Source organism: Salvelinus alpinus, chromosome 8, assembly GCF_045679555.1.
Source record: "Salvelinus alpinus chromosome 8, SLU_Salpinus.1, whole genome shotgun sequence".
Lineage (NCBI taxonomy): Eukaryota > Metazoa > Chordata > Actinopteri > Salmoniformes > Salmonidae > Salvelinus > Salvelinus alpinus.
Genome location: NC_092093.1, coordinates 69,166,043 through 69,181,752, shown reverse-complemented (window position 1 = coordinate 69,181,752; position 15,710 = coordinate 69,166,043). Strand labels below are relative to the sequence as shown.

Below are 15,710 nucleotides of genomic sequence, written 5' to 3'. Positions count from 1 at the left end.
ACTTGGCGGGATATGTGTTCGGCAAATATATCATTTTCTTCCCCTGTCATCTGGCAATTGTATTGAATGAACTGTTACAATTGATTTAGCTGGCTCTGAACGCACTGGAAAGAAATGACAAAGCCAGGTAGTGTATGAGTCTGTTTTGTGTATTATCAACCATGGCTGACTGGGAGATTGCATGGTGCGTGGATCAAATAGGTTCAGTCCCATTGGTACCCAGCTGAGAATGATACTGACACCAGAGGAGGCTGGTGGGAGAAGCTATAGAAGGATGGGCTCATTGTAATAGCTGGAATGGAATTAATGGACAGCAAGTTGTTTCCATGTGTTTGATGTGTTTGGTACCGTTCCATTGACTCCATTCCAGCCGGTACAATGAGCCCATCCTCCCAATGCTCCTCCCACCAGCATCCAGTAATTGACACAGTCACACACACATAAAGTGCATTGGGAAAGTATTCAGACCCTTTGAGTAATTCCACATTTTGTTACGTTACAGCCTTATTCTAAATGTTATTAAATTCTATTTTTTCTCATCAATCTACACACAATACCCAATAGAGAAATTTGTGCAGATTTATACAAATAAAAAATACTGAAATATCACATTTACAGAAGTATTCAGACCCTTTACTCAGTACTTTGTTGAAGCAACTTTGGCAGCAATTACAGCCTCGAGTCTTCTTGGGTATGAGCTTGGCACATCTGTATTTGGGGAGTTTCTCCCGTTCTTCTCTGCAGATCCTCTCAAGCTCTGTCAGGTTGGATGGGGAGCGTTGCTACACAGCTATTTTCAGGTCTCTCCAGAGATGTGATCGGGTTCAAGTTCGGGCTCTGGCTGGGCCACTCTAGGACATTCAGATACTTGTCCCGAAGCCACTCCTGCGTTGTCTTGTCTGTGTGCTTAGGGTTGTTGCCCTGTTGGAAGGTGAACCTTCGCCCCAGTCTGAGGTCCTGATTGCTCTGGAGCAGTTTTTCATCAAGGATCTCTCTGTACTTTGCTCCATTCATCTTTGCCTCGATCCTGACTAGTCTCCCAGTCGCTGCCGCTGAAAAACACCCTCACAGCATGATGCTGCCACCCCCATGCTTCACCGTAGGGATGGTGCCAGGTTTCCTCCAGACGTGATGCTTGGCATTGAGGCCAAAGAGTTGAATCTTGGTTTCATCAGAACAGAGAATCTTCTTTCTCATGGTCATAGAGTTTTTAGGTGCCTTTTGGCAAACTCCACGCGGGCTGTCATGTGTTTTTTACTGAGGAGTGGCTTCCGTCTGGCACTTTACCATAAAATCCTGATTGGTGGAATGCTGCAGAGAAGTTGTCCTTCTGGAAGGTTCTCCCGTCTCCACAGAGGAACTCTAGAGCTCTGTCAGAGTGACCATTGGGTTCTTGGTCACCTCCCTGACCAAGGCCCTTCTCCCCCGATTGCTCAGTTTGGCCGGGCGGCCAGCTCTAGGAAGAGTCTTTGTGGTTCCAAACTTCTTCCATTTAAGAATGATGGAGGCCACTGTATTCTTGGGGACCTTCAATGCTGCAGAAATGTTTTTGGTACCCTTCCCCAGATCTGTGCCTCGACACAATCCTGTCTCGGAGCTCTACGGACAATTCCTTCGACCTCATGGCTTGGTTTTTGCTCTGACATGCACTGTCAACTGTGGGACCTTATATAGACAGGTGTGTGCCTTTCCAAATCATGTCAAATTGATTGAATTTACCACAGGTGGACTCCAAACAAGTTGTAGCTACACCTCAAGGAAGATCAATGGAAACAGGATGCACCTGAGCTCAATTTTAAGTCTCATAGAAAAGGGTCTGAATACTTATGTAAACAAGTTTGTTTTTATAAATGTGCAAACAAATCTCATAACCTGTTTTCACTTTGTCATTATGGGGTATTGTGTGTAGATTGCTGAGGATTTACATTTGTTTTAATCCATTTTAGAATAAGCCTGTAACGTAGAAAATGAGGAAAAAGTCAAGGGATCTGAATACTTTCCGAAGGCAGGTATGCACAGCCAGGTCACCCGTGATTCAAGTCAGCATTCGACGTCCGTCCATCTCTGAGGATGTTGGGAGATGAAGTGGAAACCGGCCATTAGGGGCAATAGTGAGCGACGTTATAGTGAGGTAGGTTTCGGTTTTGCTAGGGCATTGTGGACATAGATGGCAGATGGGTGTAAGCATCTGATTCCAGAGGTTGCAAGTTCAAATTCAGCAATATAAAGTTATTTTGTTTTAAGCCTATCCCAATCCTTAACCCTTACCTTAACCATTCTGAGTTAATTCCTTAACCTTAAGAATTAGGAGTTAATGCCTAAACTTAACCCTAAACACTTCGAAATTTGATGTTTGCAACAACTTCAAAACGTTACATTTGGGAAACAATGATGAACGTCTAATTCTGACATGAGACTGTGAGAGCTAGTTGAGTAGGCCTATTATTACTTCACTGAATAACAGAATTATACTAAAATACATACTTGAACGTTTGAGAGTTGGCTCAATGTCACCCCCTTGACTAAAGCTAGCTAACAAGCGTGTATGTGTTGAGCGGCACCAGAATTAAAAACAAGCCTTAACATTTTGTAGTTAATAAATCCAATGTGACTGTAAAAACTAGTTGGGTACGCACAAAGAGCAGACACACAGACATATTAATTTGTTGTCCTTCATTCTGGTTCAATCTTGCATTTCCCGGGCCTCCTGAGTGGCACGGTGGTCTAAGGCACTGCATCGCAGTGCTAGCTGTGCCACCAGAGATTCTGGGTTCGAGTCCAGGCTCTGTCGCAGCCGACTGGGAGACCCATGTGGCGGCGCACAATTGGCCTAGCGTTGATAGGGGAGGGTTTGACCGGCAGGGATGTCCTTGTCCCATTGCGACTCCTGTGTCGGGCTGGGCTCAGTGCACGCTGACGCGGTCGCCAGGTGTACGATGTTTCCTCCGACACATTGGTGCGGCTGGATTCTGGGTTAAATAGGCATTGTGTCAAGAAGCAGTGCGGCTTAGTTGGGTTGTGTTTCGGAGGATGCACAGCTCTTGACCTTCGGCTCTCCCGAGTCCGTATGGGAGTTGCAGTGATGAGACAAGACTGTAACTACCAATTGGATACCACAAAATTGGGGTAAAAAATATATATAATACGTTTTTTTAAAGATTACAAAAATCTTGCATTTCCGTTTTGGGTGGATATCATTCCCGAATCCCAATGTTAGAGTTTTACAGCCCCATACCCTGTGGTGTATCAAATTATCTCTGATCTGTCCCCATCCCTCTGTGTGTTTCAGAAACGTGAGTTCTGCTGGAGAGGAGGCCAGGAGGAGGATGAGAGAGTGTGACGGACTGACAGACTCCCTCCTCTACATCATACAGACCGCTCTGGGCAGCAATGACATCGACAGCAAGGTGTGTGTGGGGGTCTGCGTGTGTGTGTCCATCAGTTCAATACAGTAGTAGAAAAACGTTGTGGATGGCTACCTTCTCAAGGTTGCTTTAGCTCAGTCTCTCTAAATGTATAGTTTATTTCCAAAACGCTATATCCACCAATTGTCATCAGAACGCGTTGCTTATGGGTACTTTCATGTGTGTGTACAATTTTACTGTTCTCAGATTTTTGATTCATAGATTTCTGATGTGTATGAATTTTTTGTTGTTTGGAAAAACGCTATATATCTATTGTTTGGCTGGAATGGAATGTTCGTATCCTGTATATTTGACTGTGATATGTGATTGTCTCACCTAGCTATCTTAACATGAATGCACTAACTGTAAGTCGCTATATATAAGAGCATTTGCTAAATGACAAAAATATAAAATGTAAATGTTTTACATACAGATCTCATTTTACTGTATTTAATTATTTTAAAAATGTTTTTGCAATATTGATATAAAAAATGTATCATTTGTGCAGTTCTTTATTAGACATGTAGTTATTTATGGCCTCCCGAGTGGCTCAGCGGTCTAAGGCCTGAATTCAAAATGGAGGCGTCACTACAGACCCGGGTTTGATCCCAGGCTGTGTCAAAGCTGGCCGTGACCAGGAGACCCATGAGGCGGTACACAATTGGCCCAGCTTCATCCGGGTTAGGGGAGGATTTGGCCGGCTGGGATTTCCATGTCGCACTCTAGCGACTCCTTGTGGCGGACCGGGTGCCTGCAAGCTGACTCGGTCGCCAGCTGGACAGTGTTTCCGACACATTGGTGTGGCTGGCTTCTGGGTTAAGTGAGCACTGTGTCAAGAAGCATTATGGCTTGGCAGGGTTGTGTTTTGGATGACGCATAGCTCTCGACCTTCGCCTCTCCCGAGTCCGTAGGGCAGTTGCAGCGATTGGACAAGACTGTAACTACCAATTGGGGAGAAAAAGGGGTAAAAGTACAAAAATAGAAATGTAGTTATTTATTTGTTACATTTGGCTGTGTAAAACTTAGCAGTACTACTTATTTCTCTGAAAGTGAGGCGGATATATACAGTTACTTCAGAAAGTATTCATACCCATTGACTCATTCCACATTTTGTTGTGTTACAGCCTGAATTCAAAATGGATTTTAAAAAACAACATGTTCTCACCTATCCAAACACAATACCCCATAATGACAAAGTAAAAACATGTTTTTAGAAATGTTTGGTAATTTATTGAAAATGAAATACAGAAATATTTAATTTACAAACAGGACCAGTCAAAATTTGACACACCTACTCATTCAATGTTTATCTTTATTTGTACTATTTTGAAATAACACATACGGAATCATGTAGTAACCAAAAAAGTGCTAAATAAATCAAAATATATTTGAGATTTGAGATTTTTCAAATTAGCCACCCTTTGTCTTGATGACAGCTTCACTCTTGGCATACTTTCTGAAGGAACTGTAGCATTTTGCCAAAAAACACGATTATTTGTCTTTTTGAAATAAAACCATCAGGTGATAAATTTTAAACAAATACGTCTGTCATTGGAAAAACCCCACGTCAGGATTAGATAGTGAAAAAACACACGTCATTCATAATGGAAATAGCGATTTGGAATGTAACTCTTTCATTCCTTAACCATTCTAACAACTTGCCCATCTCTGCTGTCTGCACAATCATAGGAGGGCTCTTTGGCAAGCATGGGGCCAATAGCCATTGTCATTGACTAGTCCCAAGTTATTAGGAGACACTGACAGGGTGACACTTTTCATTATTTTTGTGGACTTTCTGTCCTCCTGATCTAGCCTCTATCTCTCTCTCTTACTTTAATCTTTACATTCTGTCTTTCTCTTCTAATTTTTCTACCTCCCACTTTCTTTCTCTACCTTCATTCTGTCACTCTGTTCAATAAGTGAAATTACACCAACCTTCATTCCCTGTTGCAGTTTACCTCCAGAGTTGTTTACCTGTTGGTTACTTCTGGGGTTGTTTACCTGATGTTTACCTCTGGAGTTGTTTACATGTTGTTTACATCTGGAGTTGTTTACCTGTGTTTACTTCTGGAGTTGTTTACCTGTTGTTTACATCTGGAGTTGTGCACCTGTTGTTTATCATCAGAGTTATTTACCTCGGCTGTTTTCAGAGGTAAACAACTAACTCCTCTAACAGGTCTCCTCTAACAGGCCTCCTCTAACAGGCCTCCTCTAACAGGCCTCCTCTAACAGGCCTCCTCTAACAGGCCTTCTCTAACAGGCCTCCTCTAACAGGCCTCCTCTAACAGGCCTCCTCTAACAGGCCTCCTCTAACAGGTCTGTTGGAGCTAATTGGAGCGACTCAGTGTTTGTATTATGTCTGTAATGCCAGAAAAGCCATATAGTCAGTCTAAGTATTCTGTTCAATTAGTGTCATTTTAGTTGCTTGTGTAAAGGATCAGTCTGAGAAACTTCTAAAAAACAGGAGTCGTACGAAATGATTGATGATTTTTCTTTGTTATTTCCACGTAGTCTGCTTTCCATATCACTTCCAAACGCTCCTTACGTGTGATACTTTACACAGGCACTGACACACACTAACACACACACACTCCTCTGCTGTTGCTAATTCGTCTTCTCCTAACACAATGTTAAATGGAGTGTGATACGATGTTTCGGACTCATTTTTCCTAATTTGAGAGAATTTCTTTAAACTAATTTGAAAGTTAGAGCACGTCCCGATTCTCGGATGGAATTAGGCACTCTTCCTTTTAAGTGCTGCTTCACACACACACACACACACACACACACACACACACACACACACACACACACACACACACACACACACACACACACACACACACACAGACACACACACACACACACACACAGCACACACACACACACACACACACACACACACACACACAGACACACACACACACAGCACACACACACACACACACACACACACACACACACACACACACACACACACACACACACACACACACACACACACACACACACACACACACACACACACACACATTTTTGTAGGGTACTTTGCTCTTTAGTAGGTTAAATTATCATATTCCTTTCTCTCTCCCTCCTCTCCCCGTGCTCTCCCCTCTCCCCTCCCCCCATGTAGACCATAGAAAACTGTGTGTGTATACTGCGTAACCTGTCCTACCGACTGGCAGCGGAGACGTCGCAGGGCCAGCAGCTGGGTTCAGAAGAGCTGGACGGTCTGCTGTGTGACGCCAACGGACGTGACGGAGAGACCTCAGGCTGCTGGGGCAAGAAGAAGAAGAAGAAGAAGGGACAGGACCAGGTGGACACACACACACACAGACACACAGACACAGACACGCACAGACAATCTGAATACATAAACATCTAAATACATATTTTTGAAGTGGCAAGTGGAAGCATAACCAACCCTGTTACACACACACACACACACACACACACACACACACAGTACAGGCTAACACATATGGTAAAAGCTCCCGCCAAGCCATATAATTTGTTCACTGCAGGGATTTTCTGAAGGGACAGACTAATAAATTATGATCCAAATGATGAATCAAAGCGAGAGCTTCAAACAGAGAACATTAAAAGACCACAAACTCTTTTATTATGTATTAACTGTCAGATGAGCATCTTTGTCTCTCTTTTTCTTTTGGCTCAAACCTTCAATCACTCGTTATTTCTTCCCTCCATCACACTCCAGGCATCAGTCACTACTACTGCTGCTTTGCTATTCGCTCAGATCCCTCCCCACGGACCAATCATATGCTCTGTTGCGCACAAGCTATGAAGGCTTTGTTCAATCAGCTCAGCTCTCATTCACTCTGGTTACAAACAGTTAAAAACACAAAATGTCTCCAAAAAGTTTTCACCACATTCAGAACTGTTAGGGCACATTGTCTGCACTGTTCAAGTTATATTTCTCCTCAATCTCCCAATCTCCCAAAGGTTTTATGATCAAGGATCAGAGCCTAGATTAGGCAGATCAGAACCTAGAGTAGGCAGATCAGAACCTAGAGTAGGCAGATCAGAACCTAGAGTAGGCAGATCAGAACCTAGAGTAGGCATCATGAGGTTTCTATCTTGACATATACACTCAGAGCTGTTGATGGAGGGTGTACTGCCTAGTCTTATTCTACAGAGAAGTGGGAATTTGAGGGGCATACACAGCTATATTGCTAATGAAAGCGCAGAGATAGATGTGGAGAAAGAATACTATTCTCCCTATTTCTAACTCCCTTTTTCTTTACCCCCACAACCCCCCCACTCCCATCTCTTCGCTCTTTCTATCTCTCTTGCCCCTCTCTCTCCCACCTCCTATAGTGGGATGGTGTAGGCCCTCTCCAAGATTCAGCTGACCCTCCAAAAGGGGTCCAGATGTTATGGCACCCGTCCATAGTGAAGCCCTACCTCACCCTGCTGTCAGAGTGCTCCAACCCTGATACACTGGAGGGGGCGGCTGGAGCACTGCAGAACCTGGCTGCAGGCAGCTGGAAGGTAGGGGTGCTCCTACTGTACTGTCTAAGTCAACCCCTCCTGTCCGTCAGTCTAACTCTTCCCCTCCATCTACAGTGGTCCGTCAGTCTAACTCTTCCCCTCCCCCTACAGTGGTCCGTCAGTCTAACTCTTCCCCCTCTCTCTCCAGTGGTCTGTGTATATCCGGGCTGCGGTGCGTAAAGAGAAAGGCCTTCCTATCCTGGTGGAGTTGTTGAGGATAGACAATGACCGTGTGGTGTGTGCCGTGGCCACCGCGCTCAGGAATATGGCCCTGGACATCAGAAACAAAGAACTGATAGGTAAGACACACACACTTCACATTGCATCAGCTCTGGCCAGCTGTGGGTTGTCAGTGTAACTGAGCGATTGGAGCTGAGGAGTCTTCAGTGGCGTCTGTGATTGAAGCAGATCAAAGGACGGTGATGGACTCTGAATCAGAGACTTTGTTAGCGAATGTGAAGCGCACGGCTAATGACTGTCTACTTGTCCCACTGTACAGACCTCAGAAGGCCTCACGATTCAATAATATGCTCTTTGGCTTTGTACAGATACGCTCAAGGTAGAAATGTTCCCTAACGACAGATCTAGCATCAGTACTTTACACCCAATTCCAACCTTAACCATTAGTGGGATGAATACAAATATTACCCTAGTTACAATGTCTGCCGTCACCTGTATAGGAGTGGAAGGCATAACCCAGTGTTTAGCTTTAACAGAAAGACACAGTGTGTTGTTTTGGTCTTTGCACCACAAGAGACGCCAGGCTGAATAATGTAATCCCTCACAAATTCACGGGAAAATCAATTCCAATTTGTCGAGCGGTTTCGTTTGAATACACTCCTTAGTAATTCAGCGGCGCTGTATAACACAGCTTATATTGGTAGTAATTCTATTGAACCAGAGAGAGCGGGTTGGGGGGGGGGGGGGGGGAGATAGTTTGCTCTAGGGTAGGGGTTGAGTTTATATGTGAGGACAGCAGGGGATAGAGTATAGAGGTTTATATGCAACAGGAGGTTCATTAAGTTTAATGTTATAGTTAAACACAAAGAAAGCCTACAGTTACAGTATGTACACCTGATACAATATAGAATCTATTTCACAACCTTGAAATGACAAAAACGTAAGTGTTACTCCTACAGAATGCTTACACATTATTATTCTAGATATCCCATTTTATGACCTTGAATGACAAATAGCAACGGGTTATTCTAACCTATTCTAACCTTGAGAAACAACAAAGGCATTGGAAAAAGCTAAGCGTCAAAAACGTCTATCAAGCTGAATGCCACTAAGACTGTTTTCTGTGCTAGTCCCTTGTCATTCCCCATTGTGTGGATTCAACCTAAGAGCATTGTCAAAAATCTCATATTTCCCACTAACTTCTAAGTTGTGTTAATCCTTTGGTGCTGTCAACACTAAAAGGGTGTGTCATTGGGGAAAGCAGTGTTGTTGTGGTTAAGCAGTGTTGTTGTGGTTAAGCAGTGTTGTTGTGGTTAAGCACTGTTGTTGTGGTTAAGCAGTGTTGTTGTGGTTAAGCAGTGTTGTTGTGGTTAAGCAGTGTTGTTGTGGTTAAGCAGTGTTGTTGTGGTTAAGCAGTGTAGTTGTGGTTAAGCAGTGTTGTTGTGGTTAAGCAGTGTTGTTGTGGTTAAGCAGTGTTGTTGTGGTTAAGCAGTGTTGTTGTGGTTAAGCAGTGTTGTTGTGGTTAAGCAGTGTTGTTGTGGTTAAGCAGTGTTGTTGTGGTTAAGCAGTGTTGTTGTGGTTAAGCAGTGTTGTTGTGGTTAAGCAGTGTTGTTGTGGTTAAGCAGTGTTGTTGTGGTTAAGCAGTGTTGTTGTGGTTAAGCAGTGTAGTTGTGGTTAAGCAGTGTTGTGCCGTTGTGGTTTAGCGTTGATAGAGCAGTAGTGATTTTACATTTAAACAGTCGAGACAATTACCTGTGATTCTCACGGCCACAGGAGTACTGTCCTCTTTTATCATTGTCATGTAGGATGCTGACTGGAGGAAAGTAAGAGGGGATAAGAGGAGAGAGGGAAAGAGACGGAGGGAGGGGAAGAGAGACAGAGAGATACACGGAGGACAGAGAAAAAGAAAGCTAATATGTTGTTAGGAGGATATACAGCGTGTGTGTTTTATTCAGTTCAGCAGTAATGTGATGTAGTCGTATTTTCAACAGCACCTGGCATTATTCAACTGATCTGTCAAGTTTTTGTTTGTCTCTCCTATTCATCTGGTGGATTTGTATAATGTATGGTTATGTGGCGATTGAATCCCATTTTGACTCAATAACTGTCAGCGACATCGCTTGCTCCAATTTACTTATAGTTGGTAATTTGACACACGTGAAATTGGCATGCGTGTGCCAAGGAGACAGAGGAGGGCTTTTCTCTCAGGGGAATAGAGTGGATACAGATCGTCTAGCTCTAGCAGCTATGGGTGATGTATGATGCCGCCATACAGTAAAACAAAAACGAATTGAAGTATATCAGGGTCGTCTTATATAGTAAAACAAAAACGAATTGAAGTATATCAGGGTCGTCTTATATAGTAAAACAAAAACGAATTGAAGTATATCAGGGTCATCTTATATAGTAAAACAAAAACGAATTGAAGTATATCAGGGTCGTCTTATATAGTAAAACAAATACTAATTGAAGTATATCAGGGTCATCTTATATAGTAAAACAAATACTAATTGAAGTATATCAGGGTCGTCTTATATAGTAAAACAAATACTAATTGAAGTGTAACATGGTCGTCTCCCCCCTCTTTCTCTCCCTTTCACCTCTCTCATCCTTAGACATCCCTCCACCCCTGACCATTCTACCTTCCCTCCTCTCCTCTCCCTCCACCCCTGACCATTCTACCTCCCCTCCTTCTCTCCTCTCCCTCCACCCCTGACCATTCTACCTTCCCTCCTTCTCTCCTCTCCCTCCACCCCTGACCATTCTACCTTCCCTCCTTCTCTCCTCTCCCTCCACCCCTGACCATTCTACCTCCCCTCCTTCTCTCCTCTCCCTCCACCCCTGACCATTCTACCTCCCCTCCTTCTCTCCTCTCCCTCCACCCCTGACCATTCTACCTCCCCTCCTTCTCTCCTCTCCCTCCACCCCTGACCATTCTACCTTCCCTCCTCCTCTCCTCTCCCTCCACCCCTGACCATTCTACCTTCCCTCCTTCTCTCCTCTCCCTCCACCCCTGACCATTCTACCTTCCCTCCTCCTCTCCTCTCCCTCCACCCCTGACCATTCTACCTTCCCTCCTTCTCTCCTCTCCCTCCACCCCTGACCATTCTACCTTCCCTCCTTCTCTCCTCTCCCTCCACCCCTGACCATTCTACCTTCCCTCCTTCTCTCCTCTCCCTCCACCCCTGACCATTCTACCTTCCCTCCTTCTCTCCTCTCCCTCCACCCCTGACCATTCTACCTTCCCTCCTTCTCTCCTCTCCCTCCACCCCTGACCATTCTACCTTCCCTCCTTCTCTCCTCTCCCTCCACCCCTGACCATTCTACCTTCCCTCCTTCTCTCCTCTCCCTCCACCCCTGACCATTCTACCTTCCCTCCTCCTCTCCTCTCCCTCCACCCCTGACCATTCTACCTTCCCTCCTTCTCTCCTCTCCCTCCACCCCTGACCATTCTACCTTCCCTCCTCCTCTCCTCTCCCTCCACCCCTGACCATTCTACCTTCCCTCCTTCTCTCCTCTCCCTCCACCCCTGACCATTCTACCTTCCCTCCTCCTCTCCTCTCCCTCCACCCCTGACCATTCTACCTTCCCTCCTTCTCTCCTCTCCCTCCACCCCTGACCATTCTACCTTCCCTCCTTCTCTCCTCTCCCTCCACCCCTGACCATTCTACCTTCCCTCCTTCTCTCCTCTCCCTCCACCCCTGACCATTCTACCTTCCCTCCTTCTCTCCTCTCCCTCCACCCCTGACCATTCTACCTTCCCTCCTCTCCTCTCCCTCCACCCCTGACCATTCTACCTTCCCTCCTTCTCTCCCCTCCCTCCAAATCAAATCAAATCAAATCAAATGTATTTATATAGCCCTTCTTACATCAGCTGATATCTCAAAGTGCTGTACAGAAACCCAGCCTAAAACCCCAAACAGCAAGCAATGCAGGTGTAGAAGCACGGTGGCTAGGAAAAACCAAGTAAATATTAAAAAAAAAAATTGTTTTGGACATAGCTGTCCTTCATGAGTGAATCACAGTTCATAGCTGCTTCCACCCCTGACCATTCTATCTTCCCTCCTTCTCTCCTCTCCCTCCACCCCTGACCATTCTACCTTCCCTCCTTCTCTCCTCTCCCTCCACCCCTGACCATTCTACCTTCCCTCCTTCTCTCCACCCCTGACCATTCTACCTCCCCTCCTTCTCTCCTTTATAGAACCTTCTCACAGCATTCAAATCCAATCGCTCTCTCTCTCATATATATATATATATAAATATCTCTGTCTCTCTCTATGTCTGGGTCCTATGTATATTAGTTCATGTAGTCCTCTCTTTGTGGCTCCTCTCTTTGTGTCTCGGGATGATGACATCAGTGCTCAGGAGGGTTACCGTGGAAACACAGGGAGGGAGCTGCAGGCGGCCATTAATTACAGGATCCTGAATCTGCAGAGGAGTCACAGTCCGCAGGGCACACACACACACAGGCACACACTGAGGGTGCGGAGGAGTCAGTTTCCGCAGGGCACCATCTAACTAGAGACTCACTACACACACTTATACATACGCACACATTTTTGCACTAACAAAACACAAAGGAGTGCCAAAGAGAAACTAACTCTGGTGTACAGAGTGTGAGTGAAATGATCTTGTAAGCTTTAGTCATACACTCATTTGCTCACTTGTGCTCTCTCTCTATGGGATTAGTACCACGTGTGACTGTACTTCACTTTCGATTTACCCGTTACATTTCCTCTCTGGCAGTCTTCCCTGCTTCCCCTACCAGCCTGTAGGGTTGGAAATAGACTTATATACATCATGAGAGAATGAGTACGTAGATGATCATTCTAATGTGCACTTACAGAGTTATGGTGCCAGAGATGGCTTACATTAACAAGATTTGTCAGCCATGTGTACTTGGAACTTTTCAAAGTTCTTTCGGTATAGTCTGTCAGAAGTAAGCATAGATTGTGGTGAAGTAATCTGGAATATAATTATAAATCTGAAACTCATTCCATCACTACTAAGGATGGCATCGCTATTCCAGACAGGTATTACAAAAAAAAAAGAAGGTGTCTCTTCTCAGTAACATCATTTTTAAATCACGTTTGTATTCACCACATTTCAAACGTGTATTATCAACCCCTGTCTCTTTCGTGTGTGTGTATGTGTGCGTGCATGTGTGCGTGCAAGTGCGTGTGCATTCGCGAATGTGCTGTGTGTATGTGTGTGTGCTTGCATGTGTTCACATGCATGTGTGCGAGCGTGTGTGCGTGCCAACGTGCGCGCATGTTTGTGTGTTCGTATCACATACGGCAGTCTCCTTTTAATGGAGCAGCCACAGGTATTCAGAGGGGGAATATTTCAGCGGAAGAGCTTATCTTCTCTGTCCTGTCACCCAGCCACATCAAAGCAGCCTCAGAGAGACAGATATTACAGGTGTGAAATCCTGCACTCGCTGAAACCCCTATCTCTAATAGCTAGAGTTTCCAATTTACCTTAGTTTCCAACCTCTTTTAAACAGCTTTGTTTTATCTTTGATGTCTGTGGGATTTTTCCTTTTCCGTATCTCCTAAAAAGGAAGCATTGCCCACATTGCTGGCCATTTACTTTGGAGAAATGGGTGATTTCGGGTATCCATTTATCCATTATTGCTCGGGTAAGTCAGTAATATACAGTATCTGTCTGGCCAATGTTAATCTTTCACAGTGACATTTGCAGACCTGGCTTGAAGTGGATTCAAGCCGTAAAGGGACCCGGAGAACAGTCCGTTTTAGAGCCATTCTGAAGTGCATGAGGCTAGTTAATTACCTATAGCTGGGTACTATATATACCTACATTTCCATATGTCCATATGTTATTAAAGAATGTACAGTAGCAGGGAAATTGAATCCATGGTTAAATAATTGTTCCAGAGGGACTTTAGTTGACTAACCTGCAGTGGTGGAAAAAGTACCCAATTGTCATTCTTAAATAAAAGTAACGATAACTTAGAAAAAAGATACGCAGTAAAATACTACTTCAGTAAAAGTCTAAAAGTATTTGGTTTTAAATATACTTAAGTATCAAAAGTAAAAGTATAAATAATTTCAACTTCCTTATATTAAACAAACTAGAAGGCACCATTTTCTTGTTTTTTATTTTATTTACAGATAGCCAGGGGCACACTCAACCACTCAGACATAATTTACAAATTAAGAATTTTTGTTTAGTGAGTCCGCCAGATCAGAGGCAGTAGGAATGACTAAGGATGTTCTCTTGATAAGTGTGCAATTTGACCATTTTCCTGTCCTGCTAAGCAATCAAAATGTAATGAGTACTTTTTGTGTCAGGGAAAATGTATGGAGTACAAAGTACATTATTTTCTTTCTGAATGTAGTGAAGTAAAAGTAAAACTTGTCAAAATTATAAATATTAAAGTAAAGTACAGATACCCCCCAAAAAACGTAAGTAGTACTTTAAAGTATTTTTATTTAAGTACTTTACACCACTGCTAACCTGATTGCTTGTGATATGGTGCCCCCTGTAGTCAATGAGGCATATCACACTTTATTAGTTATAATAATGAAACACCCAGGTTCAGCCACTGGCAAGGTTAGTCCAAGGCCCTGTTCAGGGTTGTGTGAAAATACATCATTCCTTGCTTCCTTGTCTTCTCTCTCTCTCTCTCTCTCTCTCTCTCTCTCTCTCTCTCTCTCTCTCTCTCTCTCTCTCTCTCACTCACTCACTCACTCACTCACTCACTCACTCTCACTCTCTCATCAGCTCTGTCTCTCTCATCAGCTCTGTCTCTCTCATCAGCTCTGTCTCTCTCATCAGCTCTGTCTCTCTCATCAGCTCTGTCTCTCTCATCAGCTCTGTCTCTCTCCTCTCATCAGTTCTGTCTCTCTCCTCTCATCAGTTCTGTCTCTCTCCTCTCATCAGTTCTGTCTCTCTCCTCTCATCAGTTCTGTCTCTCTCCTCTCATCAGTTCTGTCTCTCTCCTCTCATCAGTTCTGTCTCCCACCAAACCCTGGCCAGTAGAGTAGGCTCACCCAGGTTTATAGAGGTTTAGTCAGTCTTGGTATTGTCCTCTCGGTGAAGAAAGTCCATTCAGTCTCTCTCTCTTCACCCTGCCAGGACAGATAAGACTTCCCCAATTAACTCACCACTCTGCTAATAATAAGCGGTGCTTCGGAAACCGTGTGTCTGTGCATGTGTGTTTTCCTTCATGGTGTAAATTATTGGGGTGCGTTGATGTTTTTAAGCTGTTTGCATGACACAGCAGGAATTTCACCAGCCCAGATTAAAATGTATTACTATTATCCATACAGAACCTTTAGGACAGAGAGAGGAGTTACCAGCAGTGGGAAGATGGGTCTTGTGAATTGCAATGATAACAAATGATGACACAAATGATGGCAAAAAAAAGGTGCTGTCTAAATCCTAAAAGGGTTCTTCGGCTGTTCTCATTGGAGAACCCTTTAAATAACCCTTTTTGGTTCCAGGTAGAAACCTTTTGGTTCCACATAGAACTATTTTGGGTTCCATTGAGAACCCTTTGCACAGAGGGTTCTACATGGAACCCAAAAGGGTTCTATCTGGAACCAAAAAGGGTTCTCCTGTCAGGACAGCTGAAGTACCAGTTTGAAA

General features: G+C 44.1%; 1 protein-coding gene across 1 annotated transcript in view; it reads left to right on the top strand.

The window, feature by feature from the left end:
- Positions 1-15,710, top strand: part of LOC139583600 (catenin delta-2-like) — a 400,634-nt gene that overhangs the window by 333,461 nt on the left and 51,463 nt on the right. The window contains exons 16-19 of the mRNA XM_071414857.1: positions 3,290-3,407; positions 6,538-6,720; positions 7,743-7,916; positions 8,065-8,215. Of these exons, the coding sequence (XP_071270958.1) occupies positions 3,290-3,407; positions 6,538-6,720; positions 7,743-7,916; positions 8,065-8,215 (626 nt within the window). The remainder of the gene's footprint in view (positions 1-3,289; positions 3,408-6,537; positions 6,721-7,742; positions 7,917-8,064; positions 8,216-15,710) is intronic.